This window comes from Telmatherina bonti (assembly GCF_933228915.1).
Source record: "Telmatherina bonti genome assembly, chromosome: 12".
Classification (NCBI taxonomy): domain Eukaryota; kingdom Metazoa; phylum Chordata; class Actinopteri; order Atheriniformes; family Telmatherinidae; genus Telmatherina; species Telmatherina bonti.
The window spans coordinates 36273794-36301081 of record NC_136610.1 but is presented as its reverse complement, the minus strand read 5'-3'; the positions used below and the strand labels follow the sequence as shown (position 1 = coordinate 36301081).

At 43.1% G+C, this 27288-nt stretch overlaps 1 protein-coding gene across 1 annotated transcript in view; it reads left to right on the top strand.

The window, feature by feature from the left end:
* The window catches only part of aff2 (AF4/FMR2 family, member 2), a gene marked incomplete at both ends in the record, with an annotated part of 265149 nt that overhangs the window by 56668 nt on the left and 181193 nt on the right, over positions 1-27288 (top strand). The window contains 3 exons of the mRNA XM_079249843.1: positions 9894-10014; positions 20924-21581; positions 22755-23185. Coding sequence (XP_079105969.1) covers positions 9894-10014; positions 20924-21581; positions 22755-23185 — 1210 coding nt within the window. The remainder of the gene's footprint in view (positions 1-9893; positions 10015-20923; positions 21582-22754; positions 23186-27288) is intronic.

Sequence of the window (27288 nt, the reverse complement as noted above, 5' to 3'; positions counted from 1 at the left end):
CTGCTGGGTAAAGAGGAAGGGAACTAACTGAAAATAGCTGCTACTATCTACTGCTGGGTAAAGAGTAAGTGAACTAACCCTGAAGCTAGCTGCTACTATCTACTCCTGGGTAAAGACAAAGGGAACTAACACTGAAGCTAGCTGCTACTATCTACTCCTGGGTAAAGACAAAGGGAACTAACACTGAAGCTAGCTGCTACTATCTACTGCTGGGTAAAGAAGAAGGGAACTAACTCTGAAGCTAGCTGCTACTATCTACTGCTGGGTAAAGAAGAAGGGAACTAACTCTGAAGCTAGCTGCTACTATCTACTGCTGGGTAAAGAGGGAACTAACCCTGAAGCTAGCTGCTACTATCTACTGCTGGGCAAAGAGGAAGGGAACTAACCTTGAAGCGAGCTGCTACTATCTACTGCTGGGTAAAGAGGGAACTAACCCTGAAGCTAGCTGCTACTATCTACTGCTGGGTAAAGAAGAAGGGAACTAACCCTGAAGCTAGCTGCTACTTTCCACTGCTGGGTAAAGAGGAAGGGAACTAACCTTGAAGCCAGTTGCTGCTAGGTAAAGTGATTAAAAAGATAATCCTAATGTGTCCATGATATACCTGCTTATCAACTCTGCTGGACAATAAAGGACGTCATGAGCCTACACTATATTTAACATATTTAAAAGTAAAGAATCACTAGAGAATGAAACATAAATCATACAAATTACATCTGCCATATTTTATACAACTGTCATTTGGTTGTTGACATCCTGATTTTCATGCAGCGTACACCACTCTTAAGTGTGAACTGTATGGACCCCAGTTGCAGCCATTGATCTACAGATGGGTTCAACGCAGAGCCAAAGTTCCCAGCTGGCATTAATAATGTAAAATAATTATTATAATTAAATTCCTTGTAATGTTCTGCTCAGTCTTTTAAGCTGGTTTAAATCTCTTCAACCTGTAAAGACCACTCTTTATAGGGATTAATAATCAAGTGGTCGCTTTGTAATACTGAATAACTGAATACTGAACACAAATAATAATAATAATTATAAGCCATCATGAATAAAGTTGGCTTTGTCTCTTTCTGTGATGATTTACTGGGCATTGGGAACATTAACACAACATGTCCACTGGCAAAATTGGGAAATTTAAACACTAGTCCTGTGAAGTGTGACAACAATGAGACATTTTGGTGTGAAATTTGCAGTTGGAAATAGGAAGGATTAGAAGCCTTTATGTAAATAAAGAAAAATAAAGAACAAGGCAGAACTACATGTACTGTTTATCGTTAACAGATCTGAACTGCTGTACAAGGCTACAACTCCATTTGTAAAAGACTCACTGCAGAAAAGCTGATTGCAAATGACCAACGTGTAGACACAGCTTTGCTCTAAATGTCTTGATGGCTTCAGATGAGTTAGAAAATATTTCCAAATGGCTGCCTTGAACTGGGCTGACAGTTATTCCCATAAGACACAAATGCAGCGTGAGTCCACAAAGTCAGGCTTCAGTTGGTTTTCAATGAAGCGGCTGCAGAAGCTCTCCTGATGACAAACGCAGACTGAACCTTTCTTCCTGCTTATGACCGAACTTGTTCAGCTCAAATCACTGACCGGCTTTAACGTCTGAACGCTGTACAGTTTGCTGGAAACAGTGTTCAGCTTTTATATTAAACATAAAGGTCCATTTGCACCAAAAATATTACATATGCTCAGCTTAAAAGACATTTTTTTCATGCAAACATATTAAAATGTAATTACACCCCAAGCGGCAACCTCCGGTGGGAGAGTGGGTGGGTCCTGAATACATAGGCATAACTTACTGAATGACAAACAGCATCTCAGCCGCAACGGGTAAGATGGAAATATACAGATTCACAAAGCACTGTCGCCTGTGCGTCTCAAACTGGCAGTCAGGATGCCAGTATGTTTCAAACTGGGGGTCGGGACTCCAATGTGTCTCAAACTGGGGGTCGGGACGCCAGTGCGTCTCAAACTGGGGGTTGGGACGCCAGTGCGTCTCACACTGGGGGGCGGGACGCCAGTGCATCTCATACTGAGTGTCAGGATGCCAGTGTGTCTCAAACGGGGGGTCGGGACACCAGTGCGTCTCAAACTGGGGACCTGGATGCCAGTACGTCTTAAACTGGGGGTCGGGACGCTAATGCATTTCAAACTGGGGGTCGGGGCACTGGTGCGTCTCAAACTGGGGGTTGGGATGCCAGTGTGTCTCAAACTGGGGGTCGCCAGTGCATCTAGAATTGAGGGTCAGGATGCAAATAAATCTTAAACTGGGGGTCAGGACGCTAGTGCGTCTCAAACGGGGGGGCGGGACACCAGTGCGTCTCAAACTGAGGGTCGGGATGCCAGTGCGTCTCAAACTGGGGGCCTGGACCCCAGTACGTCTCAAACTGGGGGTCGGCGCGCTAGTGCATTTAAAACTGGGGGTCGCCAGGGCGTCTAGAATTGAGAGTCAGGACGCAAATTGGTCTCAAACTGGAGGTCGGCGCGCTAGTGCATCTCAAACTGGGGCTCGGTTCGCTCGTGTGTCTTAAACTTGGGGTCAGGACACCAGTGCGTCTCAAACTGGGGGTCGCCAATGCATATAGAATTGAGGGTCATGACGCAAAAAGGTCTCAAACTGGAGTTCGGGGCACTATTGCGTCTCAAACTGGGGGTTGGGATGCCAGTGTGTCTAGAATTGAGGGTCAGGATGCAAATAAATCTTAAACTGGGGGTCGGGACGCTAGTGCATCTCAAACTGGGGGTCGGGACGCTAGTGCATCTCAAACTGGGGGTCGGGACGCTAGTGCTTCTCAAACTGAGGGTTGGGATGCCAGTGCGTCTCAAACTGCGGGTCACCAGTGCGTTTTGAATTGAGGGTCAGGACGCAAATAGGTCTCAAACTGGAGGTCGGGGCACTAGTGCGTCTCAAACTGGGGGTTGGGATGCCAGTGTGTCTCAAACTGGGGGTCGCCAGTGCATCTAGAATTGAGGGTCAAGATGCAAATAAATCTGAAACTAGGGATCGGGACACTAGTGTATCTTAAACTGGGGGTCGGGGCGCTAGTGCATCTCAAACTGAGGGTTGGGACGCCAGGACATCTCAAACTGGGGGCCTGGATGCCAGTATGTCTCAAACTGGGGGTTGGGACGCTAGTGCATTTCAAACTGGGGGTCGGGACACCACTGTGTCTCAAACTGGGGGTCGCCAGTGCGTCTAGAATTGAGGGTCAGGATGCAAATGGGTCTCAAACTGGGGGTCGGGACGCAGTGTGTCTCAAAATGGGGGTCGGGACGCCCTTTGCAGCCCCCAGTTTGTAGTAAAACATATTGCCATAACTTTCTAACACATGAACTACATTAGTAGCCTACATGTTCGATATTCTAAGTTCAAATCCATGCATATGTGGCAGTGGGTGTGGTTTTTAGCTTCTGACCTTGCAGGTATCAATATGTATTAATCACGTTGTGGAATCTTGATTGTGATTCGTAAGTACTCAACAGTGCTTTTTAAAATTGTTTTAATTGCAATTAATTGACAGAAACACAGCTGTAAAGTGTAGCAGGAAGATAGAAATGTGCTGCCTGAACACCTTAGGGGGACGGACCGGTCCCCTTAACGTAAATATGTAAGTTGTTTGGATAAAAGCTTCTGCTAAATGACTGTAGAATAGAATAGAAAATGGCAAAGAGAGCATGAAGGTAGCAGCTAGTTTTTTTTTTCTTTTTTTTTTCTACCTACAAAATTACATTTTTATTAAAATAAATTTAATAAATACAAATTTTACCAACAGTAGCAGTAGTTTTAATCCCAGTTAAGTAAAACTATGTTGTTAAAGCCATATTTTAGGGTGCACTACCTGTTTAAATGTTGGGAAATTAGCAAACTTTCCTCGAGCTGCGTTAACCTTAACTAATCAAAGAAAAGGAATCTGCCTACTGTGCTGCAGGATTAGTGCCTTGCTAAGGGGCACTCCTCGGGACGGGAGGGAACAGTCCTGAATAAACTGTGCAGAGGAAATAATTGACAGAGTGATGAGGCTCGGTTAGAGAGGCTGGTCTGTGTGTGTCTGTGTGCATTTAGTTATCAGGGGAGCGCAGCATAGCTCTGCAGAGATTAAACTCCCAGAGCTTTCTCTGACTATCAGCATTACTTCAGGACTCGTACGCACACATCCACCCCGAAGGAAAGCAGAGCGGAAGGAAAGAGGAAAGAAAGCTGCCATCGCTACATTTTCATTCACAGAAAATATCAACATTGACAGTATGTCTGCTGCTGATATCGCTGCTGCTATTAATCCCCACCAATCCTGTCCAATCCATCTGTATGCCCTTCGTCACTTTCTCTCCTCCTCCATCCCATCCTTTGAAAAGCGACTTTAGTGTTATCAATCGATTGGGAAGACCATAGGAAAAGCATAAAAACAGTTCAAATTCAATCAATAATTAGTTCAGCAGTTTTCCAAAAGACTTTATGGATGTTTCTTTTTCTTCTGAAATGGATAAAACTGATTTTACTAAAGGAACCAGAGCATCTATTGGGAGGTTTAACATGGCAGCTTGGATAAAACAGTTGAAAGTCATGTTTTGTTTTCTACAAATGAACACAGCTTTAGTTGGTTTACGCCAGAAGTGTTCAGCTATCCTTGAAGACCAGAACCCTGCAGCATTTCCATGTATCCCTCCTCCAACACACATGACTCAAATGAATAGTGCAGAATTTTATTGGCTGTTGGAGTCTTTCAGTGGAAGCCAGGTATGTTGGAGCAGGGATGCATGGAAAACCTGCAGGACATCAGACCCCAAGGACCGACTTTGGACACCAAGCGGCAACCTCTGATGGTTAAAAGTAAAAACTTGCAGTTCCCCTCTCATCCAAAACAGAGCAAATCCCCATAGACACGCATGGTGGTTTAAAACTCACCTGTCTAGATTTTATTCATCTTAAATTTAGGTGTGATTAGGGGCGTGTTCTTTTGATTGACAGGTAACTGGTAACTGGCGGGAAGGAGGCAGCGTGTAGCACAACCACAGTTTTTAGCTGGCTAATAGCATCCCTTAGCTTTAGTCCATCCATTAGCTGGCTAGCTTTCATTAGCTCTGGGTTAGCATGGTTAGCTCTTAGCTTAGAGTTTGATGGCTGTCAATCATCCACTCTCACACTCAGAACTTCCTTCTCAGCTTTAACTCATTGCCCATTTTCCCAAAACAGGCTTTTTCAAGATGTAAATAATCATTTCAATGTAATTCTACTAAAATTAAGATGTTAAAATATTTTATTTATGTTGTTTTCCTTTTGAGGTAAATTCTGTCCAGCTTGGATATGACACTATAGCTAAGTTTGGATGTTTCAGAATAAATTAGCAGTAAGCTGTTAAGCTTAAATTTAATATTCAGCTGGTTCAGGAGTCGTTCTTTTAACTTACTAAAGGACATTATGTTGGGACTGACTGGGAATCAGGGAGACATTCATGTGATGCAGAGAGTGGGGTAAAACATACTGGAACCAGTAAAAAGAGCTGCGTCAACTGGAAGCACAGATGGTGGGCGGGACAGAAGTAATCGTGACTAACCGATTAGTCGACTATTAAAATAATCGTTAGTTGCAGTCCTAACCGTCGTGTTATTTCAGCACCATGTAAGTCCCGTTCCGACAGTCAGCACCGAGGTCCAAATCTGGACATGAAACTGGACGGAGACACAAAACAAGCAGAAAATTATCCTTTTCCTGCTGGGACATAAATCCTGGATGTGTTAATTACTTCATGTGGCCTGATTCCCTCTGCGGGGGTCCGCTGTATGACAGACGGCGGTGATCTAACACATGGGACCACAACCCTGTGTGTGTGTGTGTGCAGACTGCATACGTGTATGTGCGTGTGTGTGTGTGTTTGTGGTGGTGACAGCACTGTCAGTTATCTTTCTGCTCTGACAGACTACGCACATGTCAACCAACCATCCCAGCTCACGCAATGATCACATCTAAGTGCATCGGTGTAACCTACACGTATAAACACCTCAGCTGTCAATCATTTCGCCTGGAATCCCCACCGCTCTCGCTCACCTTTTGTTCCTCCTGCTCTACCTTCCTCTCCCCATCCTGCCTCTCCGTCTTTCATCATTCTGTTATTTTTCTTTCCTTTTAAAGAAACTGTCTGCTGCCCTGAAACTGGGTCTTTTTCCCTCCCATGGGGCTCAGCTTTTTTTCCTCCCTCATCGCTTCTCTTTCTTTTTTTTTTACCCTCCCACGCACATCTTGCCGATAGATTAAACGTCGAAGGCAACGTCTAGTAGAGAAAATGCCAAAGTCTCCTTTTAATTGTGTTGATGGCTAATTAGCTGGCCTCGTCTCGTCCCTCAGCTCCGGATGTGATAAAGACAGGATGGGTCAACAGGCCGCAGCCTCATGCGTTGCGTGCAGCCGTGCACGTTCGGCTGCTTGGCTGCAGCTTGCAGACTTTTCCCCGGAGGCCGGTGACTGAAGAAGTTTAGGAGGGCAGGCTGAATTAGTGACTGAGCAGTAAAAAGAGTTTTTTTTTACTAAAAATAAATGGTTATGTAAGGAAAACTTTACAACTTTACCACACTGTGTTCCCCGCAGGCCATCCTCTCATGCTTCCAGTCATTCCTATCTGCTTTTAGTTTAGTCATATTTTACATTAATACATTATGTCTTCTGCCAAAACAGAAAAAAACAGAATACTTGCAGTAATGCAGCCATGTTAGAAGATTAAAAACAGATTTTATTGGGACTCAGCCAAAGTCACTGCGACATAAATGTGTTTGTCCTTTTAAGTGGTTCAGTGGGAACAGCGTGTCGTAAACACAGCTTTGATGCAATCCCCACCGAGACGACCTACAGTATGCCCCGTTAATGGCACGTTGCATCACGTTCACCTCAGACAGGGGTCTGTTTACAAATAAAAAGACATTTTTTAACCACCTGTACCAATAAATAAAATATTTTAGAGCCACAAAAAAATATTTGACCCTAAAAAGTAACTTAAAATAAACAAAACTGTTTGTTTTCTCTGAAAAGAGAAAATGCAAACTTGAGCATCATGGAGGTTAAATGCCCCGTCGGCCCAGAACGGCTGGAGATTAAACAGTTTGTTGTGTTGTGATATTTAATACAAAGCACCGCGGCTCTGCACCTGATTGTCCTGCACCAACTCCAGTCGATCCGATTGGTCGCCGCAGTGGGGAGTGACCATAAGGGGGCGTGGCCATAAGGGGGCGTAACCATAAGGGGGCGTGGTCAGATGGGGCAGTGAAGCGTGCCTAAAGTGCCGTCGCTCTGTTTCACTAAAACCTGCAGCTGTTTCATTTTTGCCACTTTGAAACCACATCAGTCGGCCGAGCGGATGGTTCAGACTGGAAGTCAGTCGATGAAAGCATAGTTGATCTGGTCGACATGTCCGGACTTTTACTCTGAAACGTCAACGTTTCGTCATTAGCGGCAGCGCCACCGCCTAGCCGTCAGGTGAGAGAGGGTCTCACTTCATGCTTGACACCGTGGACAAAGAGGCGTTTATCCAGGTGGAACGTTGCCATTTTGTCGTGTTTTAACACCACGCATCCCGAATAGGAAGATATAACACGTAGGAGGAAAGTAAAAAATAAAAAACACAAACTTATAGCTGGTATGATTTCATCTGTAAAAACATAAACATAACATTCAAAGATCTAAAATCTTTTCTCTTTAACTGCACATACTGGGTCTGTCAATATAATCCATATTAAAATCATCAGACATATAATATGTTTTATTAATGGAGAAGTTTACTGTTTTATAGGACTGAGACGACATGCTTTCATCCTGATCCGATTCCGATTTTATGAGTGCCATTTTTATTTAAATTGCAATTCTCACAATTCTTCGATATTCCTGAATTTTGTTGATTAAAAACATAAAAAATGTACAGAACCTTTTTTTTTGCGTGTTAGAAAAAAAACAACACAGTAGTCAGACCATCATTCTGTTGCTAAAATGCCCAAAAAGAAAAGTAAAAAAGATCAATCAAAAAAATAAAAATGACAAACATTTTATGATTATTTTTATTTATTTTAAAAAAATGTTTAAAAAAATTATTTTAAAATTGTGAAACGAAAAATCCTGATATCTTTCAATGTGATTTTCCGACCCCTACTGTTTCATGAGGACAGGAGACTGTTTGATGAGTCGCTTTATGTCATTTATAACACAATCCAGATGGCGACATGGTGATTAGGGGTGGGAAAGCAAATTAAAAAAATTAAATATTGGGATTTTTTTACTTCACAATTTAATTTTTTTCCAAATAAATACAAAAAATCCATTATAAAATTTGTCATTTTCTTTGTTTTCATTGATCTTTTTACATTGATCTTCTTGGGCGTTAGCAGCAGGATGATGGTCTGAAATTGGAACAAAAGCATATCGTCACAGCCTTAAGGTGGTTGTAACAAATAAAGAAAAACCTTCTCTGTTCTGGAATGCAATTTATTTAGGAAAGTCTTTGTCTCTTCCTGCTTGGAGTGGAGGTGGCCTGAGAGTGGAGCTTTGCAGTCAGACTGTCATGGAACAAATCTGTTGTCAAACTCAGAAATGTTTACGCCAGATAAAGGTTGTGGTTCACTCACCATCGTCTCCTGTTGCCGGGAGCAACAGGACAGGGAGGAAGAGGAGGCGGCGAACGCAGACAGTGTGGAGAAGACAGAGTTACTGGGCGAAAATGTGGGCAACTGGCGTTCCTCATTATTTTGATAAATAAAAGTGATGTTTCTATAATTTTGATAAATTTTGATTGTGATTTGCAGATGTTTCCACTGAACAGTGTTTAGCACTTTTTTTTTTTTTTTTAAAGTCCTGTGTGGTTCTTTTTCTGTGAAAAAACAGTTTTTATTTTTAGGAGTTGTCAGTTTGAGTCGTTTACAGGACAAGAACAACTTGTATATGGTTCTATGGAAAAGTAATGCCTAAAACATATAACATAAAATATTCTGTATCAACTATTCCTTTATCTGTTCAGAGCAGGGGCGGGTCTAGAAATTGTCTGATGGGGGGCCATGCACTTTTATAGACTGGAGGAAGGGTGGCACATGTAAATGAGACTTTAAAAATAAATAAATAAATGGGGCCACAAAGGTCTTATGACATAATGAACATATTACAACTAAAGTGTTCATCTGCTGCAGTGGTTTTTACGTTTTTAGAGACATGACTTTCAGGTGAACAAGCTAAATATCCACCCACTTTACAAAACAAGTGGGTTTTACAATGTTTGTTTACAATGTTTAATGTTTGTTATTTTTAATGGTCGTCTTAGTGATTACTGCCAGTAATGGAAACTGGACTGCTAACCCTTTTGCCGCTCGCTCCCGACAAGCGGCAAACGCGAGTGGAGCGTTGGACACAAAATTGACAGTTTAGTTTTAAAGCGTATCTGGTGTGAACACACCGTTCAAAAAGAGTTGGTCACAATGGAATTTACTTGGTAAAAGAAAAAAGGTAAAAAAAAAAAAGAGTTGATGAAGACTGTTGACTTTACTTCTCTCTTATCCCTGAATGTAATTCTTGCTTTAATAAAAATCTAAACACCATTTCTCCTGCCTTACGTATGTAAATGGGGACGCCCATTTAAGACGTTGTCATATGTCACTTTCCTCATCCCTCCACGCGTCCTTTACGTTGCTGTGGTTGTTAAATCAGTTCATCCACTACGGGGCAGTGCTGAGTTCAGACTTAACTTCCATGTTTTGACACCAGTTGGTCTCAATAATGCTCTGCTACAAAGTTGTTCATAACCTTCCAAAAAAAAACAAAAAAAACAAAAAAAAAAAAAAACCAGAAGAAGAAAACCACAAAGATTTTGTTTGCTGTTCTCAAGATCTTCTAAGTTTTTGTGTTTCTGTTTTTCAGTCATCTGGAGTCGGAGCGCAGTGCCCTGAAGAGAAGAGAATGGGAGAGGAGGAACCAGGAAGTCCAGCAAGATGAAGACCTGTTCTCCACTGGTTTTAACCTGTTTGGAGAACCATATAAAGTAAGAACAGAGGTAGTTAACAATGAATAATTACAGCTTACACTTTGGGAAGAAACACTTAAAACCAGAACCGTGTAAAGTAGGGGTAGGCAACTGTGGCCCTCGAGTGCCACAGTCCTGCAAATGTTAGGAGTTTCTCTGCTGCAACACACCTGGCATTCATCAGACCTTATTGGCAGACTGGTGCAGAGTTTGACATCTAACTCTGCACTAGTCTGCTAATTAGGCATTGATTTAAATCAGGTGTGTTGCAGCAGGGACACTCCTAACATTCGCAGGACTGTGGCACTCAAGGACTGGAGTTTCCTACCCCTGGTGTAAACTATGTATTTTGGCTTTTTTTGATTGTCTGTATTTACAATGAAAAAGCATAGAATCTGTCTGTGGACCAAAATGCATGCTGATGAGGCAAGCAGGTGCAGGAATACAGGGTTTAATCACAACTAAAACACCAAAAAGACCACTACAAAGACCACTCTGGAAAATGATGACGCAATGGAAGCATTGCGATGATCTGGCTAGGAGAAACTGAAACCAAGTTGTCTAATTACACTGAGGACAACTAACAAGGAGAATCAATTCCATTCATTCATTCATTCATTCATTTCAATTCAATTCAATTCAATTCAATTCAATTTATTTTGCTAAGGTGGACTAACGACAGGAAGCAGAAACAAAACAAGGGAAAACCTACAAAATAAGAAAAGAAAAACAGAACTAAACAAGACAAGACTAAAAAAGGCAAAACACCATGACATTTTTTATTTCTTTTTTGTATTTGCCATCTTGAAAATGTGGAGCGTTCTGCTTGGAACATGCTAACTTTAAAGCTCTGTGGGCTAGCTTGACTTTTTTGGCCCAGTTCACATGTATTAGTATGTTCCTACCAGTTGTCCCAGTGCTTTTTCCAAACAGCTAGACACATAAATACATCTTAAATCTTAGTTTTATTGTTTTTACCAACATACATTTAAAAGGAAAGTGTTAGTTAAATTTTAGGACTGTGTTAGCTTGTTAAAAGAAAAGCTAACAGTGCTCTAAGCCAGTGTTTTTCAACCACTGTGCCATGGCCCACCAGTGTGCCTTGAGATATTGACAGGTATGCCGTGGGACATTATCAAATGTCACCTAATTGGTCTAAAAACAGCTGTGTGTTCATCCAAACAGGATTGCACACATCATAAAAGGCCTTTTTCTTTGTGTTTATTTGATTCTTATTCAAGACATTTCAACAAGAATAGCTTCATGTTGCTAAAACAGGCTAAAGAGTTTCATTTTTCAACATTTTTGCTTTGTGGTGTGCCCTGTAATCTTTTCAATGAAAATAATGTACCTTGGCTCAAAAGAAGTTAAAAACACTGCTCGAAGATAATGTTTCAGATTGTGCAACAATCTTTAAAACGTCTGCTTAGGCCCACTTAATGCTGTAGAGAAAACATTTTATATTTTATTTTCTAAAACCCTGTGGGAGAATTGGAGATATGGCAATGTCAGATGGCAAAATGGAGCAAACTTCATCAGTCACACTGAAGCTGCACTAGCTTGCTAGACTATAATGGTGAGTTTCACATCATATTTTTACCTGTTGGACCAGTGTTTTTCATAAATAATCATATCTACATATTCTTTTTCAATCACATTTATGTCAGTCAGTTGCATAGATTTGCTTAATTTTTAGCCCTTTAATTTTAGCTTGTTTAAGAGAAGCAGGACTGAGCTACACACAGCGTCTTTACAACCTGTCTGAACTGACTCCAAGCGCTGCTTTCTCCACGCATAAGGTCCTCATAGCTGTAGAGGAGGCAGTTTTATATGTTGTTGATTGATAACTGCTGGAGAGGAGTTGGAAATGCCTGACCCCACCATTTCATCTCAGCAAAAAGAGCAAATTTACAACATCTTAATCTGTGAGGATGGGCCAAAATCTCCTCTATTGCATCCCGCTTTGTGAATTAGCTCAAATATATTTGTTTAGCTTTGTTCAGGAGATAATTTCAAAATTAATTATTATGTGTAATATGAAATGAAATGTAACTTGGTGTTATTTTTAAGTCCTGAGAGTGAGGCTTGATCTGCTTTGAGCGAGCAAAGCTAAGAGTTAATCTGAAATGGCTAGCTAAACTATTTCACACATTTTTGACATGCACCAGTATTTTCTTTAAATTGATATATACATTTATACTTTTTAATTATTTAAGTTTATCTGTATCTGATGCACCAACAAAAATTAGTTTAACTGCTTCCACGCTGTTAGCTTTAGCCCTGTGTTAGCATGTTTGGGTGAAACAAGGCTAACATCAGTAAGCTGCACACAGCCATCTTTACAACCTGTCTGAGCTGACTCCAAGCGCTGCTTTCTCCACACATAAAGTCCTCTCAGTGCTGTAGAGGAGACGGTTTTATATGCTGGTGATTGATATCTGCTGTAGGAGAATTGGACATACCTGACTCCAGAATTTCATCTGGGCAAATAGAGTAAATTTACAACATCTTAATCAGTGAGGATCTGCCACGTTCCGCTTAAAGCAGCCTGCTTTGTGATTTAAGCTCAAATGAATGTATTCTGCTTTGTCTAAGAGATCATTTATAGTAAATTTTTATGTTTAAGAAAGAATAACTCAAGCTTTCTGAATCAATTGATGCTGTTTTGTGGATAATAAAGCTTATAATGTGACATTATTCCTTATTTTCTCTCTTCTACAAAGGCCCAAAGGGTAATATCCTCAGACAAAAGGTTGTGTATTGTTACGTTCTGTCGTGCTTATGAATGCACTTCGTTTCATCTTTAGTGGAAAGCAAACTAGCCATGCATGAAGTCCACGGTCATCCAGTTGCTCCTGTGTATAAAATTGATTTTGGTTTGTTAACTTTCATTTGCCTCCACCAAGCAGTTCAACACTTGGTTATGCCGCCAAGTGTATCGACCTTGAGACAGAGCAGCTTTGAATCTTGACAGAATGTGTGTTAATCGCTGCTGTGCTTAAATGCAGAGGACAGGAGGGCTTCTCATCAAGACGCTGGTTGAGGTTTGGGGGCAGTGGAAGCAAATGAGAGGTTGTTCTGATAATGAATCCAATCTTAGGTGCCTCCACTCTCCAAGTAATTGTTTCCAACTAATTAATGGTGCTGAGGTGAGTTCAAGATGTGTGTGTCTGTGCGAGGAGAGGCCCAGGCTGGCTGTGAGCTAGCTAATATGCAGGGTGAAATGTCGTTGCATGAAAATGCTCCTTTACATACGTAAATGGAGACGTCTGTTTCAACTGTTCTCATACGTTGCTGCCCTCATAGCTCAACCGCATTGCACGTTGACATGATTGTTGAACCCGGTTCATCCACTAGAGGGCAGTGTTGATCTTAGATTTCACTTCCGTATTTTTGCCACCAGTTGGTGGCAGTGATGCACCGATATGAGGTTGTTGACAACCGTCCAAAATCGCCAAGAAAAGTAGAATAAAACCAATAAGTTTTTTTTTGTACTGTTCTATCCAAGTGGCAACCTTCGACGGTTAAAAGTGAAGCCTATGCGGAAGTGCATAAACGTGCAGTTCCCCCTTCATCCAGTAGGGGCTCCAAAACAGAGCAAATCCCCATAGACTTCCATGTTGAAAAGACCAACTTCACAGCAGAAATAAACATGTGTACAGAAGAAATTAACATGTTTACAGCAGAAATTAACATGTTTACAGCCTGGTTCAAAAATCCATTTTAGGTTTAATAGGTCAGGTTTACCTTCATGACAACTGTGGGGGGAGTGAATTTTTTTCTAACTCACCAATTTAAAAGTAATTTAATCTTGAAATTCGACATATTTAGGGGCGTGTCCTTTTGATTGACAGGTACCCGATCTCCCGCTTCAAGTCAGAAGAACGTAGAACAACCACGGTTTTTAGCTGGTTAACAACGTGACTTAGCTTTAGCCCACTTACCTCCGTTAGCTGGTTAGCTCCTGTTATCCCCGGGTTAGCTCGGTTAGCTCTTAGCTACAGAAAGCTCGGAGTTCGCTCAATGTCAATCATTCACCATGACGCTCACAGCCCCCCTCTCAGCTCAAACATATTTGTATTTTCTGGATGAGACGACACGCATGCCCTGCCAAGATGGTGATGGTAGGAACTGCCCACCGAGCTTCAATTCAGCTCTTCAGAAACCTACGGTAGAAGTGACGGAAGCTCCGCCCATCTTTTTATATACAGTCTATGGTGATTACCAAACATCTTCGGTCTTCTTTGTTGCTTTTTATTTGGCGGCTTCAGTATCTCTTCCTCTTTTTCCTCTTCTTCTTCTCTGGTTTGTTCCTTTTGCTGCTTCGTCAGTTATAAAACACAACGCCGCCCCTTGTGGTTTCCAGTGGTACTGTTTGGACAAAAGTATAAATCTACTTCAAATCTGATCCTCTGCTTTTCCGTCTTCTGCGTCAAGCATGAATGGGTCTTTGTTTCATTAAAGGGCGTTTACTGCAGTTTGATGAGGTCAGAAGTGTGAGTTTTTAGTTTGCTTGTAGTTGAAGTGAATAGTAGTTTTCAGTCATCAATGCGAGCCGGTCTCTTTTTCCTCTTCGGTACCAGAACCAGAGTTCTGACACCAAGTTGGTTTAAAGAACCCACAGCGTGAAACTGTGGAGAAACGTCCTGAAACCATCTGGTGATGGAGAGGAAGATGTAAGCAGGCAGAGGAAAGACGCAGATCAGGACCAGACCGGTACCAGGATCAGCATCTTGGTCTGGAGCTACCACATCAGGATCTGGTCAATCATCAGAACTGGTCAGGATCCGGTCTACCACCAGAACCGATCAGGATCCGGTCTACCACCAGAACCGATCAGGATCCGGTCTACCACCGGACCTGATCAGGATCCGGTCTACCACCAGAACCGATCAGGATCTGGTCTACCACCAGAACCGATCAGGATCCGGTCTACCACCAGAACCGATCAGGATCCGGTCTACCACCGGACCTGATCAGGATCCGGTCTACCACCAGAACCTGATCAGGATCCGGTCTACCACCAGAACCGATCAGGATCCGGTCTACCACCAGAACCGATCAGGATCCGGTCTACCACCGGACCTGATCATGATCCGGTCTACCACCAGAACCGATCAGGATCTGGTCTACCACCAGAACCGGTCAGGATCCGGTCTACCACCGGACCGATCAGGATCCGGTCTACCACCGGGCCTGGTCAGGATCCGGTAGACCACCGGGCCTGATCAGGATCCGGTCTACCACCAGAACTGGTCAGGATCCGGTCTACCACCAGAACCGATCAGGATCCGGTCTACCATCAGAACCGATCAGGATCCGGTCTACCACCAGAACCGATCAGGATCTGGTCTACCACCAGAACCGATCAGGATCCGGTCTACCACCAGAACCGATCAGGATCCGGTCTACCACCAGAACCGATCAGGATCCGGTCTACCATCAGAACCGATCAGGATCCGGTCTACCACCAGAACCGATCAGGATCCGGTCTACCATCAGAACCGATCAGGATCCGGTCTACCACCAGAACCGATCAGGATCCGGTCTACCACATTGGTGTTACAAAGAGAAAAACAAGCTTAGCAAATGATAGTTAGTCATTAATTACCGTTGTTATGTGAACAGGAACTGAGTGATCGGAGAGGAACTACTTCAGGTTGGACGGGTGTTTCCATCCTTCATACGGGACACCATGTTCACTCCCCCCATCCTCCTCCTCTTCTTTTCCTTCCTCTGTTTATCTCTTCTGCTTCTACGTTTCTGAAAAACGACTTTGGCACACCTTGCTGTTTTCTTCTGCAGATTTATTTGCCACACAAGCAATCTATTTTTTACGCTCGCGCTATCAATTCGGCGGCTTTACCCATGCCTGTGGAAGATCAATGTAATTCTCTCTTTGTGTCTGAAGAACTCCTTTAGAGATCTTTATCAGCATTTTTTAATTATCACATATCTGATTTCTAGAACATTCCCGGTCTCCGGATATCATCACTTTTTCCTTTTTACCGGTGTTCCATGTGTCCATTTGTCTGCTTCTGTCTTTCTTCTTCATTCTCTCTGTCAGCTATTAGCTAATCCCTCTTCTAATCCTGTTAAGGAGCGCTACGCCTTTAGCAGCTATTTGGGATGATCCATTCGCACGTACACATACATATATGTAGGTATTCATCGTCTCCTGCTCCTCTGTTTTCCATTTTACCTCTCTGTAAATGTGTTTTCTGTTCCTCTTCAGACACCAGATCTTTTATTCATGAGCCGAGATGGAGACGAGATGGGCTAATTTATTCACAGCTAACTTTGACTCGCCATGGCGTGTAGCGTGTGTGGGTACACACAGAAATTACTTCTGTTAAGACTGTTTGAACGCCCCCCCCTCCGTCCTTTCTTATATGAATCTGCTGTAAATATGACTTGATTATTTGCCCTGTTAAACTTCCTTGTAGTTTTGTTTTCCTGCTTTTTAAACCAATGAAAACTGAAAGAGGTGGAGGGAGACAGTAGAACAGATTAATGTTTAACTAATCACTTTTCATTCACCTGCTTGATCAGAACTATTCCTCTCATCACTGATCAGTTTGGTAAAAACAGTTTTACATGTCAACATTGTGACTTATTTCATGAAACACCAACATGTTGAAGTGAAAGTCATCAATCTTATTTCACACATGATCTCCAGATATTATCCAGTGAGTTAGCTGCTCATGTGTGGTACCGTATTACACCAACGGATGCACTTTTAACCTCTGGAAATACTCAGGATCATTAAGGTTTGCCAGCTGAGGAGAAGACGCAGGATCCAGAAGGGAAGATATGACGCTAAAAATATGTTGAAGCCGCTCATTTTTCTGTTCATCAGATTCACAGATGGATTTGATAAAAAGACCTTCCCCAGCAGAAGGGTCGGAGTCTTGTCATCTTCCTCCCATGACGCTCACTTTCACGCCGTTTCTATGGTTCTGGTGATGCAGGAGTCAAACTGCAGTTGATGTGAAATCTCTAAAAATAAAAACAAGCGACTCCGTTAACCCTACGGAGAGCAGACCGGTGGTTCCAAACCTTCCAACATTTTAACCCTGTAGAATAATTATTGTAATTTCACGACCATAAGGTGCACCGTGTCAAAAGGCGCAGTCTCCATTATGGTGCTATTTCTGTATTTAACATAAGATGCACCAGATTTTAGGGCGCAGGCATTGGGAAAAAGAAACAGCGGTACCCTAACGCAAAACACGCTTGCTTGCGTGTGTTTTAAAAAAGGCAGCATAAGAAGAACTGAAGAACTAAACTGAAGAACTTTACTGAAGAATTTAGCAACGTTTTCATGTTGTTTTTTGATCAATCCTCATTCACAAATCCTTCAAAGTTCCTATCTTCTGTGTTTGAAATGAACAGCTGGGCTCCATCGAACACGCCGGGTTCCCGCTCGCCATCGTCAGTCATTCTCGTTGCCGTGCGGCTCCTCATAAATGATGACGGCTTTTGTGAAAGCTCGAACAACAGTGCAAACAGACACGTTAGCCCAGAGGTCTCAAAATCCAGTCCTGGAGGGCCGGCAGGTTTTTGTTGTTTCCCTCCACCAACGCAGCTGGTTCAAATCAAATGGATCCAGCAGCTTCTTGTCAACCTATTTAGGAATTTCGGTCAGGTGTGTTGGAACAGGGAGACAACAAAAACCTGCAGGATTGAGGACTGGAGTTTGACCTGTGCGTTAGCCCAAGCGTCCGCAATCCATTCACAAATTGTGGCGTAACTTGCCGGGCGTTGCCTCCCAGTCTTAGTAAAACTGTGTTCGCCATCAGTTGTTGTTCCCAACTTCACTTTGAACGCCGTGTTTACACCGATGTCCAGCGGTTGGAGTTCCTCCGTCAAGTCCAAATCGGCTCGGGTCGATCTTCCAATTCGGGTCACCTCGACTTGTTTCCGCAGAAACTCAGCTTCCTGTTCTTGATTTGGCGAAGCTCGTTCTCCTGCTTCCTCCACTTGCAAACCACTGATCCATTGATCTTGAATTCTGCTGCTCAATTCCCGTGTTTTTCCACGTAGCTGATAGCTTGCAGTTTGGACTGTGCTTCATAAGCGTGTCTCTTCGCATGTGTTATTTTCATAAGGGGTCATTAGCCAAATCGACACTATATACATACCGGGATACCACATACCGGCACTATATACCTACTGAGGGCCTTTAGCGTCTTCTAAAGTCACACAACAACATTTCTAGATTTTGGAACTCGCTACACACATAAGACGCATCACATTATAAGGTGCTCAGTCTATTTTGGAGCAAAAAAAGAACTTTTAAGTGCGGCTTATGGTTGTGAAAATATGGTACTCAGCCCAGTTCTTCCAAATCCAGAGGTGTTCATTTACATGTTCGATCAGGAGCCCCATGCAGCGCAATCTGGTCTCCAGTAGGTCGGACCAGTAAAACAACAGCACAATAAATGAAAGGGGGGACTCTGAGTATGGGGGTGAACCTGTAGCTATAAGCTAACCTGGAGCTAACAGGAGCCTAGTAGCTAACGGCAGGCTAAAGCTACCTCTGTTAGCTGTTAGCCAGCTAAAATCTGTAATCGTGCTACATTCCGAGACATCAAGATTAAATTACTTCTAATCCCCCCCGGGGTCATGAAAGTAAACCTGACCCATTAAAGCTAAAATAGATTTTTGTACCAGGCTCTAAACATATTTGTTTCTGGTGTAAACATGTTTATTTCTGCTGTGAAGTTGGTCTTTTTAACATGGAAGTCTATGGGAATTTGCTCTGTTTTACAGCCCCTAGTGGATGAAGGGGGCTGAACTACAGTGTTCCAGTGTTGAATCCTCATCAGACATGTGAACGACACTGTTTTTTATCACCTAAACGCATGTTTGAGTTTGAGTTCCAGCACGCTCTCTGTTCGGTTTCCATGGCAACAAAAGAGTTTTAGAGAGTTTTTTCTACTTGGAAATCCTTGTGACGTCCCGGGGGATAAGGTTCGGTGATTGGTTACCTTCTACTGGTTAACAAGGGCATGTACAAATACATTAGGCGGGTGGAAAACGTGGGATAAAGTTATTTCCAACGATGGCTGGTGAGTTTACCAAAGAGAGACATCCTGCTGCATTCGTTGCTGTGGGTTGCTGTTTTCCACTTCGTTTTCAGGCTCTGATTCAGGTTCCAACATGTAGGGCTGTATGTGTTGACATTGTATTTTGTTTTTTTTTATTGAGTTCATATGAGCCTAATCCTTCTGTTTATGAGATGTTACAATGACGGCGAAAGCAGGTGCGGTGCGCGCTCCCGATGTAGTGCAGTGGCGGGAGGCGGGGCTTAATGCGGAAGAGTCTCAATCCACTCGTTTTGCCCGCAGGCTGATCTGACAGCCTACGGAGAGGGTCGGTCTGAAGTAAATAAAGCCATTTGTGACAAAAACTCCACCAATCCCAGCCCTTCTGGTCTCAGAAATAAAAATAAATTAGCCTGAAATGCACAGAATAGTTCCACTTTAACTTTTAACCATCAGGTGTTTCTGCTTTGGATGAGGTGTATGGAATCAGATTTGTTTCAGAATCTCCAAGCAAAACTTTTTAAAATTCAAGCAAAAAACAACAATTAAAACCAAAACTTTCTAAAACTTAAGTAAAATAAATGATCTCAAAATCAAAAATGTCAATCATCATTAAAACTATGAGGCTTTTATCTAGTTAAATTAAGTAGTTTTGTTTGCAGTTTCCTCTTCTTTCTCTCTTCTCTATTTGGTTGCGCTTCACAGTCTCTAGTTTTGATTCTTGATTGTTTGGTTTAATTTCTGACACAAACCTTTCATGGGCGGGCTCTTTTCAGGGGCACATTCTGATTGGCTGGTGAGTTTTGAGTGACCCAGCTGTAGCCCAGATGTTGTTTAAACCCTTGTATATTTATACCAAGTTCAGGTTTGAGTTATGTTTACATCCATGTCTGTTTTATCACTAAGTGTGCAGTTTGCATCAGTTTCTAGATACAAGTCTATAGTAGACTTTTATGGGGAAGTGTTTTAACTACTGTGTGCTGAAAAGTGAAAGTGGCTGAGTCCTTGAGGATTCAGAAGTAAAGAGTTAACTCATCTTTTAATGGTTTTAAGGATGTTTACATGGTTATGGTTAAGCAGCACAGATGAATGCTGATGATTAAAGAAAATGACCATTAAATAACAACAATTCCACAGTTTCAGAATCAGAAGTAGTTTTCCACTCCTTAAACTTCCTAAAAAAGTGTTTGTACACCTCATTGGGCTACAGCTGTGTCACTCCAAAACTCACCAGCCAATCGAAATGCGCCCCTGAAAGAGCCCGCCCATGAAAGGTTTGTGTCAGAAATTAAACCAAACAATCAAGAATCAGACCCAAAGACTGTGAAGTGCAACCAAAATAGCAAGAAGAGAGAAAGAGGAAACTACAAACAAAACTACTCAATTTAACCAGATAAAAGCCTAATAGTTTTCATGATGATTGATCATTTTTAATTTTGTGATAATTTATTTTACTTAATTTTTAGAAAGTTTTGATTTTAATTCTTGTTTTTTGCTTGAGTTTTAAAAAGTTTTGCTTCGAGATTCTGAACCAAATCTGATTCCATAGGGGTGCTACACCGTCATATATGAGTAGAGGTCTTTCCTCCCTGCTATGATTGGTTGGGGGTGTGGGGTCAGGCTAATAATGATTCCTGCCCCATTAATTTTGCCGTGTCAGTCTGGGCCGGGCCCTCTTAATGACAGCATGTATTTAATTAATCATCTCATCCTGATGCCTGGTCAGCGGTCAGCCGATCCATCTCTCACTGTTCCTTTCCAGATGAGTAAAGAGGGCTTTTCATCAAGTTCGGACAAGAGGAAAAATGGAAGACTTAATTAATGTGCTTCTGTTTCTCCCTTCCCCCTGTCTGTTTCTCCTTCCTTTCTCCCGTCAGACTAATAAAGGTGATGCGCTGGCCAGTCGTGTCCAGAACACGCTGGGCTCCTACGAGGAAATGAAAGACCTGCTTACCAGCCACTCCAACCAGAGCCACTTGGTGGGAATTCCCAAAAGCAGCACAGCGAACAACAGCCTGCCGCAAACACTGAGCTCTTCAGCCACAGAGCGAGCCGCCGTGGAGTCCCAGCTGTTCAACGAAGCCCTGCGAGGAGGCCTGGGAGGAGGAGAGGGAGGTGGGGACAAGAGGATGGGAGGTGCACCTTCGTCTTCCTCAGCTTCCATGCAGCCGCCAGCCGGGACCACATCGACATCCAGCGTAGCAACAATCCCACATCAGAGTTCGAAAAAGTCTCGAAGCTCCATGGACTGGTCGAGGGGAGGCCACGGGCCGGGTCCCCAAGCAGCAGGCCTCGTCCTGGGGTTGGGACAGACCGGGCAGGGGCAGGTCACAGCTGGAGCTACAGGCAGCAGAGGCAAAATGTCTGTATTAGAGGAACAGCAGATGCAACGGCACGACGAGCTCTTTAGCTCATTTAAAGACGAACTGGATCTAAAAGAGGATTCAAGCCCCTCTTCTTCCTCCTCATCCTCCTCTTCATCCTCTTCTTCCAGAAGGCACCAGTCCCATTCGTCCAAAACCCTTCCCCTTCCAGGTATGTCAGACACGGAGAGGCCTTCTGGAGTCGATGGCATTCACAACGTTTACATCCAGCTGGGAGGTTTACACTGGAAAAATACAGAAAAGGTTTAATTCATTGTAACGTTTCTGACGTACGCAACGTTCCCAAGCTAGCTTAGCTGTGTCCAAAGTGCAAAAACATCTAGTCTCTATCAGCTTTACTCGTGTCTTTATTGCTGTATGTTCACGTGCTGCTACCTTCTGGATCTTTTGTTAGATTAACATCCAGCTGGATGTTCAGACTTCATGCTCATACCCCAGTAGCCTGTTAGCGTTCAGCTTGTTGCATCCTCCACGAGAAGCCAGAACTTTCTTCTTGTTCTCGAGGCTCTGAGAAGAAAATTACATCATTTTGTTCTCGCGGACGTGTTTGAAGAAAGTTCTCGACATATCGGGCTGCAGAACTTTTTTCTTGCGGGGCTCAGAGAAGTATCGTGTGATTGGTCGGACATGTGAGGTGGGCGTGGTTAACACGGAGAAAGCAGGAAGCGGAGTCACTGCTTCCGTGTTTTTGATTTTTGATAAAACAGCTGATCGAGGTGGTGAGAAAGTACCAACATTTTTTTTTTTTTTACGAACATTTTTCCCCGCCGCGGACGAAGTTGCTCCTTAAATATGAAACTAGAAACCCGAGCGGAAACCTCCGCCAAGCACAATGTTAAAGAATCCTTTTAAAACATTCCTGGATCCAAACGGTGATCCGGATCACCACCAGAATTTAATCAGTTCTTCATTTTCACATTTCCAACAACTCTGGAAATGTTTATAAAAATCCGTCCATAACCTTTTGAGTTATCTTGAACACAAAGACGGTGGGAAAAACATAACCTCGCGGAGGTAACAACCGGGTTCATGGCACATAAAGCAGACATCGCCCCCCGCAGTGACCCCTCCCCGCTGCAGACCTGCATCTCCTGGAGGATGGATGGACCTGATGAACAAGAAGGTTTTTTTTGTTCTTGCAGCCTGGAGAACAAAAAGTCAGTTCTTGTTTCTCGTGGAGGATGGAACAAGCTTTAGCCTCTTATGGTGCCCAGAAGATGAGCATTGAACACAGGAAGTGCTTTCTTAGGCGTGATGTCCAAATGTTGTTTTGTTTTTGTGATTTAAATGTTTGTTTTGGCTTTTCTATCTCGTTTTTATCCAGATGGCGGTAATTTTCGATCCTCCGCTGTGGACGGTTGTCACTTCAAGTCTTCCACCACAGAAAACGGCGGACTTTTTAAGTCCTCCCCATTTGAAAATGAAATCAGTTCCCACCTCTCTACATCGTCCTCTCCTCTGGCTTCCACATCGGTTCTGACTACTCCGACTCCTGGTTTAACCACGCCCACATCTGGGCTGACCACGCCCACCTTCCCACCTGGCAGCCTATCAGGGAAGCCGATAGCTGTTCAACAGAAGCCCACTGCGTACGTTCGACCAATGGACGGCCAGGACCAGGCGCCGAGTGACTCTCCCCAGCTGAAGCCCCCTCTAGTGGCCACAGAGGGATTTAACAGCGGCCAGCCGTTTGGCGGAACGTCTGGAAATGTGAAGAACAAGCTGCCGAAGCTGAGTCTAAACCACACCGGGGAGGTAAGAAGCACGAGATCTTTCTGATTTTCCACAGCAGGAAAATTTGCTTTTTTTTATGCTTTAAAATTACATCCACACAATGAGATGTGTTTATCTCTGCAACCGCGCGGTCCCAGGATACTTTTAGAGTCTTATCGCGAACACTTGTGAGTAGGGCTGCAACTAACGATTATTTTAATAGTCGACTAATCTGTAAATCCTTTTTCTGATTAGTCACGATTATTTCTGTCCCGCCCACCATCTGTGCTTCCAGTTGACGCAGCTTTTTTTACTGGTTCCAGTATGTTTTACCCCACTCTCTCCATCTGCATCACATGAATGTCCCCCTGATTCCCAGTCAGTCCCAACATAATGTCCTTTAGTAAGTTAAAAGAACGACTCCTGAACCAGCTGAATATTAAATTTAAGCTTAACAGCTTACTGCTAATTTATTTTTAAACATTCAGACTTAGCTATAGTATCATATCCAAGCTGGACAGAATTTGCCTCAAAAGGAAAATAAAATATTTTAACATCTTAATTTTTGTAGAATTGCATTGAAATGATTATTTACATCTTGAAAAAGCCTGTTTTGTAGGTAAACAAGGGTCAGAATCCTTTAAAACATACCGAATCCAAACGGTGATCCGGATCACCACCAACATTAAATCACTTCTTTGTTTTCACATTTCCAACAACTCCTGAACATTTCATGGAAATCTATCCATAACTTTCTGAGTTATCTTGAACACAAACAGATAAACGGCGGTAAAAACAGAAGCTCTTTGGCAGAGGTAACATCATCACATCGCTACTCGCTAATGCTAACTTTAGCTAATGCCAACTTTCCCATCCGGAACGCTGGAAACCATGACTCCGGGGTGTTTTCCTTCCAGATGCTCATCATGACCGTTGTTCTGCCGTGGTACGCCGACTCTGCGTGGCAGACGACACATTTCACCTGTTTGACACTTTGTTTAGCGTGAAATATACCCAAACCTTGGAAATAGGCTGCGCCGCCGTCAGTTTCTTCTTCGTTGGTTAAACAAAGACGCTGCAGGACAATTCTGCCCCCAGCACTTCCTGTGGTGCTTTGCGTCGTTTGCTTGGTGTTTAGAGTTCTTCTACTGTCTGAAAAGCCGCGGTTGGTAAACGGTGTTAAGTTGCCTAGAGCAGCGTTTTATTAGCAAAGCCGTTACGGCGTTTATAACGCAAGTTTATTTCAGGTAGACGTCACGTCCGCTCCGTCCAATCCAAAAGTAAAGAATGAACCTGTTTCCCATGTAAACCTCATCAGAATGACTGTTTCTGTCATGGTTGGTGGAGGCGTGGGGTCCCAAATGTTAGAACAGAGAGGCAAGAGGAGACGAGATGCCAGGAAAAAAGATTTAATCCAAATGATAACTGGACGAAATTCAATTCAATTCAACTTTATTTATATCACGTCAAATCACGGCAATGCCATCTCAAGACGCTTTACAGACAGAGAAGAAAACATAATGAAGGCCAATTCATAACAGCCTATATAAGGAAACCAACAGATTGAGTTGGAGGCTCCAACTCAACACACTGGCGACAGTGGGAAGGAAAAAACTCCCTTTTAACAGGAAGGAAACCTTTGGGCAGAAAGACAGGACGGAGACGTCACAGGAGACTTTATACAAGCAAAACACAAGGAAGCAGCACCGAGAGCAGAAACCAGGGGGTTTAAATACAGATAGACACAAAATAAGACACAGATGGATGAATTGAACTTAATAAACTAGACAGAAAGCTACAAAACAAAACAGGAAACGAACCAAAAACACACAAAAAGTCCAACATGACATTTTCCATGTAAGAATACTTTTATTTGGAATTATTTCATTTAGAATTCAAAACTTCATGTCGGCTTTATGTTGTGTTTTTCCCTTCATATTTTAAAGGTTAATTTGCCTCCAGCATAAATATGACCCCCCCCCAATCGTTTCTTCAGGTACGTCATTCAGCAGGTAATAATTTCCCATCAGTTAATATTTGATCACCAAAAATCTATTTAAGTTAAAGACTGAAACTGTACGAGTGCTGATTAATTTCGTCATGCAGATGTATTATAGAATCAAACGGACACCCTCCCGCGCCGTCTTTACTCCTATAATTATTCATGAGCATCTGTTTGTGATGGTTAACGGTGACACACACTGTCATTTCGCCTCTGATGTCACCAGCATGACTGCGTGTTTGTATGTGATTCCTCTACTCTGTATGGTCTATCTCTGGATCTCTCACTCTCCTCTGCCAAACAGCAGGAGACGCCAGTTTTGATGATGATGTGGCGCCGTGTGTGTGTGTGTGTGTGTGTGTGTGCCGCATGAAACTAGTTGACAGGAGAGTAGTCATCCATATCGAGCGAGCCAGCTGTTCCTGTGCTTTGATAGAGCTGATCGGTGTGTGTGTGCCGCCCTGCAAATGAGCCCGAGATGGGGCTTTGAGCATATGGCGGCAAGAAGGAGAAAACAGTGGAGACAAGGGGGGAGAGGGGGGTGGAGGGAGGGGGGGGGGGGCGTGGGGGGGGGATCAAAATAAACTTCACTTTTAAGACTTACTTATGCAGCGGAGGAGAGGAAGAACCAGCGCTTTCTTTCTTTGTTTTCGCCCACACGGTCCTGGACGTTGGTGTGTTCTGATGAGAGCTTATTGGAAGGAAAGCGGAAACGAGACGGGAGATGATGGGAAAGGTGGCGGGGGGGCGGAGGATGGAGGAAGACAATGGCGGACTGATTACTCCGCCTTGTCACGGCTCTATTTGCTCTGCTCAGACGAGTTCCTGGACGTTCTGCAGGTCAAAGAGCAAATGGTAGCGTTGGATCGAAGCGGGAAGCAAACGGGAGGCTTGGGGAAGCGCGCCGCTTGCTTCGTGTCGGCTAACATGCCTAAAAAGGCCTTTTTTCATCGTGATGGGGAAAACTTAAACCTCTCCGTTGCCGCAGCAACCATAACACATCACAGGAACACAACCAAACTGATAAAAGATTGATTTTCTATGTGATGGTTTTCAAATTAGGTGGTTGGACAGTGTGTGTGTGTGTGTGTGTGTGTGTGTGTGTGTGTGTGTGTGTGTGCATGCAGTGAGCCTTTAAACTGCTGCGGAAGCTTTCCGTTAACACGATGGAGATATTGATTAGAGCCCGTTATTCCCGAGTGTATGAGTGTGTGTGAGATTCAGACTGATAACACTATCGATCGTTTCCTAACTGTTACAGTAGGCTTAAATCTACTTCAGCACACACACACACACACACACACACACACACACACACACACACACACACACACACACACACTGAAACATTTAGTTGTCAGCAGCTCAGGCTGACTTTACTTTGGATCGATCCAGTTTAAAGTATTATTATGTTAAATGATTTTCCACTGAAACCTCAGTAAATAAACAAACAATCAAACCGAAATAAGATGAAAATAAACCTTAAGAAGTTTCATCTTTATGGAGGATTTGGCTTCTCAGCTGATGATCAGCATTGATCTCGGAGCGTTGATCAGTTTAAGATGGTTTATAAAGTCCATCAGACCACAAGGACAGGTTCAAGTTCAAGGGTTTTGTCGTCACGGCAACAAAAGATGAACGAAGATCCTGACAACGCCACTGTGGGAACATTCGAACTGAGCTCTAAACTTAAGATGAACTCATGAAGATTAGTTTAGTCTTTTTGTAAAAAGAATCTGCCTAAAATGTTGTAAATGTGCAGAAAAGGATTTAAATGATCGTAAAAAAAAAACATCCTGTGCGGAGATGAAAAACACAAAACTGCGTGCAAGACTCTGAAGTTGCCGTTGCGAGTTTCGTCCCTGTCTTTGCACTTCTACCTGATTGGATAGTTTGATTTGTCACCATCCAATCAGAGAGCAGACGGCGTCCTGTTCCTGCACCGCTGCAGGCCCTTTAAGGGGAGAACATGTGCGACCAGACTGGTTTATTAAATGGCGCTGGGTGCGACAACAGGAATGTGATGAAGTTTGTTAAAGTACAAGCAGGTAGAAGCTGTAAGCATGGTGCTTCTGTGGAAGGGATATTACTCAGTCAGGAGGAGGTTTGGGCTATCTCTCCCGCCACCTTCTCCTCCACCTGG